Here is a 4,290-nt window from a genome sequence, read left to right on the forward strand (position 1 = left end):
CGCGCACCGTGAATCAAATTCTGTGTCTTGGACATGATTATGCGGTCCGGTACGTACGCAGTTCAACGAACCGGTACAATATCGGCATCAGGTCGGCTTGCTTTCTGGGACCGCACCGGCAATAAAAGAGATACCTAATGACACAATTGGTCGTGCTAGTGACCGATAGAGATAGGTTGGGAAAATGGTTGGGCCTATAAAATAGCGAAATGTTGTTTGAAACCACCAGAAAAGTGGTAGTCTCAGCTACGTACTAAACTTTAAAGAAACTTGATTTTACTGCAAAACGACGTACTCGCCGGCCCGTATCGATCATGGCTAAAAATTCCAGCTGTATTGCTGAGGTAAGGCGTTGATAACGGTGACACCTTTACGAGCCGTGTTTACGTTAGTCACACTCTACTATGAACTTGTCTACCTCGGAATAATCATGCTGCATACATGCTCAATGTTGTATGGCGACATTTTGTTGTGCTTAGAATTATTTTTAAATAACTTTTTTGTGTTTAGAATTATTTTTAAATAGCTTTTTTGTGCTTAGAATTATTTTTAAATAACTGTTTTGTGCTTAGAATTATTTTTGGTGAATTAATATTGAATTTACCTTGTTTCGGAGACGATCGGCACGAGCACAATGATTGCTGGGTACAATACGTAGCATACCTAATTTTTCCGCCTCCATAACGTGATCTCAATCGGCAGGAACCCCTGGAATACATAATGGGAGGCTTCAAAGAATTGTCATCTAGTTTAACGCTGGTGTTCCAGGCCCTTCAGGATGGAGTTCAAGATGTGCTGCCGGGATTTGATAGAAAGCTGCGGGATGAGATGGTGCAGGCATTTTTGAAGTACAATCTGTTTTTGGGAGAAATGCAACAGTTCATCAGCTACAGTTTGACTCAGCTGGAATTCGCGGAGACACTGAAACATTTGTGCGATGCACTGCCACAAGACGTGCTGATCAAGTTGATAGATGACGCTAAGGCGCTGATAGACGTCTTCGCCCGCATGGAAACCGAGATTAAGTGCAGCCGCCAGTTCACCAATGCAGTCAAGGACTTCGCAAATTACAAGAAAAAAGTTCAAGGTTTTATGGCGGGTATGCAGAATTTTTCCACAAAATGATTCGTTGGAACATTTTGAAGATTTTAATGATTACAGGGCTTATGAAAATGGGTTCCGGGTTAGGCCTTATTGGAGGCGGGCTCTGCCTTTTCTTGGGTGCGGTGCCTGTCCTCGTGACTCTTGCAGGCGCAGGTGTTACTGCAGTGGCAGTCGGAGGCCTTGGGTATAAATACGGAGCTCGACCAACTAAGGAGTACGGCCAGTACAAGGATATTCTCAGTAACTTGCAAAAACTGCAGGACTGCTTAGTGGACATTCAGAATGAGCAACGAACTCTTCAGGGAACAGGAAAAGGCTTAGAAAAACTTCGTGACAGCAACCGTAGCACGGAGATGGAGAACAAAATCATTGCAAAAAAGTTACCAGAACTTGTAAACATCCTAATGAACATGCGCCAGGATGTAGAGAAAGGATATCTCCTGCTGAAACAGCATAGTTTCAAGTAGAATGAACGTATCATTCAAAACCTCTTTAGTGTACGAGTATGTTTCCGGTGTCGTCGTTCAGTTATGATTAGGCTTTATTTGTTCCACAAGGTGATTAGAAATCGATCCCTGTACAATTTCATGATTCTCGAAAATTTTATGCTCTAATAAATTTTCCTATTGCACGGTACTTATTACGGTTTCCTGATGTTTTCTTCTTACGCTACTCTGTGGTTTGTCTCATTAGTTTTTCTAGTGCAGCCAATGGCTATAATGTACAGTGGGTGTTAATAAAATAAGAGCACTTACAAAAAACTACGCCAAACACTGGATTTTGTAATTTAATGTTCTGCGGGTTACTTCTTGTGAGGGTACAGCTACAGTGACGAGTCAAAATTGCTTGTTTCCTTAATGCTTGCTAAATACCTATATCTCAAAATCTTTTAAATCCGGATCCCTAATCGCATCTCTTAAATCATTTACCACATAATCAGCAACCTCATGAAATCGAATTTTGCCCCATAAAAGCCAAAATTATGATGTCGTTTCCGGCGTTCTGCCTGGCAAGCGGCTGCGACTGAGTTTTAAATACGATTGTGCCAAAGGTGCACATATTTGCGCAAGTAATGTTCTACACTAACTGTTTTCTTCCCTGATAGTGAGTAACGTCACGATAATAATGACTAAATTACTACAAATAAATTTATGTTACGTGGCACAAATTTGATTATAATAATTTCGTCATTTTTATCGTGAAATGGCTTCATATTCGCAAAGGAAAACAGGAATCAGTAAATGGATGCATTTGTGTACTTACACATGTCATGGAAAAGGGAAAATATAGGAAAAATTCAATAACGCACTGTTCCCGTCCTATATATCTGTACTGCTCCGGTGATCCGTCCGGAAATTCGCGTCATGGCTGCAAATTGCGGCTACACATTCGTATGGTCATACTCCATTGGCTGGAGCATTACAAGGTTGGTGTAAAACGAGCTATATAAATTCCCCCTACTGGTACATGTGTTCGATCACCGTTAAATCCACATAGCTTGTTTCCCATTATCCCATATTATTATTATTATTATTATATTATCGGGGTAGAAATAATAATTTGTGGTGTTCTTTTAAAGATATGCATGTACATTCAGAGTACGTTAGCGTTTCCCGTATTGCATTTCCTGCCCGTGCAATAAATAAATACTGCAGTGAATCGGAAGGCTTTCGACCACCAACTGGTCCACCATCGACCACAACCACGCTCGACCACTGACGATCACGACTACAACCGACCACGACCACGCTCACAGCGACCGCGCCCCAACCGTGGTGACCACCTTTTAGAAACACTCTACTTCGACAGCTATTCCACATGTGTACAGAGTATGTACGACTATGTAGCTCTTTCTGCTTTTGCGTTCGTGAATTTTTGACATATTCCCAGCTGCTTCGACGTTTTTCCCAATTATACAATTTCACAATGTGCATGCGCGTACTGAACCATAGATACAGTGACGGTAATCCATGTGCTGAAGTTGAATCGAAATCGAAAATTTAATACGTTTTAATTAATCTTGTCTGCATCCTTGCATGAATAAAAGCGATAATTATCACGTAATGAATTTTTCGCAATTTTTTCACAATCCGTGTAATGTACATTTTCTACAAAATCTTATCAAAATTTATACATCGATTTCGCCCGTAAATTGCTCAAGCGCGCTTTACGGGCCAGCAGATTGCTCACCAGCAGCAGCCGCTCTCTCTTTTCTGTGTCTCCGCTCACTCGATCAGGTGCGCATGGCTAAAGCCGCAAAGCCGGTTTTGCGGCTTTAGCCATGTGCTGATGTCCATTTTACGTGAGTGAGCAACCAGCTGACCTGTACAGTGAGCTTAAGCAATTTACGGGCGAAATCGATGTATTGTAAATGTTTGTAAATAAGTATATTCGCTAGGAACGTTCTGCAAATTTTTCTGAACATTTATATACCGGACCGGAAGTGGTTCCACCAACAAAAACACCAAAGTATTTGGTTTTATTTCAGGAATGAACTACACCTACGCCTTTAAGATTCCCGAAGAGCAGGAGGAGTCGCGAAATTCACACAAGTTCTGGATGATTTGCCAGAGGACCTGGCAGAGGAAATGGATTGATCTGACTACTTATTTCGTGATGAGCTGTTGTCTCTCTTTTGCTGGCGTGTTTATAGGATATTTAGCGGCTAAGTGTCAAAAGCCATTCTGAAAAATAATTTTTTTGGGGGGAAGCTCCGCTACATTTATTCCGGTCTCAACGATGTTGGCTGCGCCCGCATTGGCCATATTGAAATTCATAAAGAAAGTTGTTCATCGATAAATAATCTATTGCATATACTAATTTCTGGAAAAAACCGTCGCATCAGCACCAGCTGTCATTTAGGTAAAATATTTAATGATACGCCGATACGATAAGAAAATAAAAGAAAACGTAGGAACAAAGTTGAGTGATCAAACAATCATAAGAGAGCATAAGAATAAAACAGAAGAAAACTTAAGAATAACATAAAAAAACTAAATTTTCCAAATATTGATCTACTCGCTCACATGCATACACGGTAGATCAACACTTTTACTGCATTAAAAAGAGGAAAAACAGTTATTAATTTTAACATATTTCAGTTTTCTTCGTTCCTGGCTAAGCGGGCAAATGAGCCGTAGCTCCCTTTAAGTACATAATAATTAGAATCGGTCGCTTAGGAAGACC

General features: G+C 40.7%; 1 protein-coding gene across 1 annotated transcript; it reads left to right on the top strand.

Moving 5' to 3' along the window:
* The first annotated feature begins 226 nt into the window (after window positions 1-226).
* LOC129588934 (uncharacterized) lies at window positions 227-1,855 on the top strand. Its single transcript, XM_055483356.1, has 3 exons — window positions 227-344; window positions 703-1,099; window positions 1,162-1,855. The coding sequence occupies exons 1-3, from the start codon at window positions 315-317 to the stop codon at window positions 1,569-1,571; spliced, it is 837 nt and encodes a 278-aa protein (XP_055339331.1). The 5' UTR covers window positions 227-314; the 3' UTR covers window positions 1,572-1,855.
* Window positions 1,856-4,290: the final 2,435 nt, after the last annotated feature.

Source organism: Paramacrobiotus metropolitanus, unplaced genomic scaffold (assembly GCF_019649055.1).
Source record: "Paramacrobiotus metropolitanus isolate TYO unplaced genomic scaffold, Prichtersi_v1.0 Parri_scaffold0000032, whole genome shotgun sequence".
In the NCBI taxonomy this organism is placed as follows: Eukaryota; Metazoa; Tardigrada; class Eutardigrada; order Parachela; family Macrobiotidae; genus Paramacrobiotus; species Paramacrobiotus metropolitanus.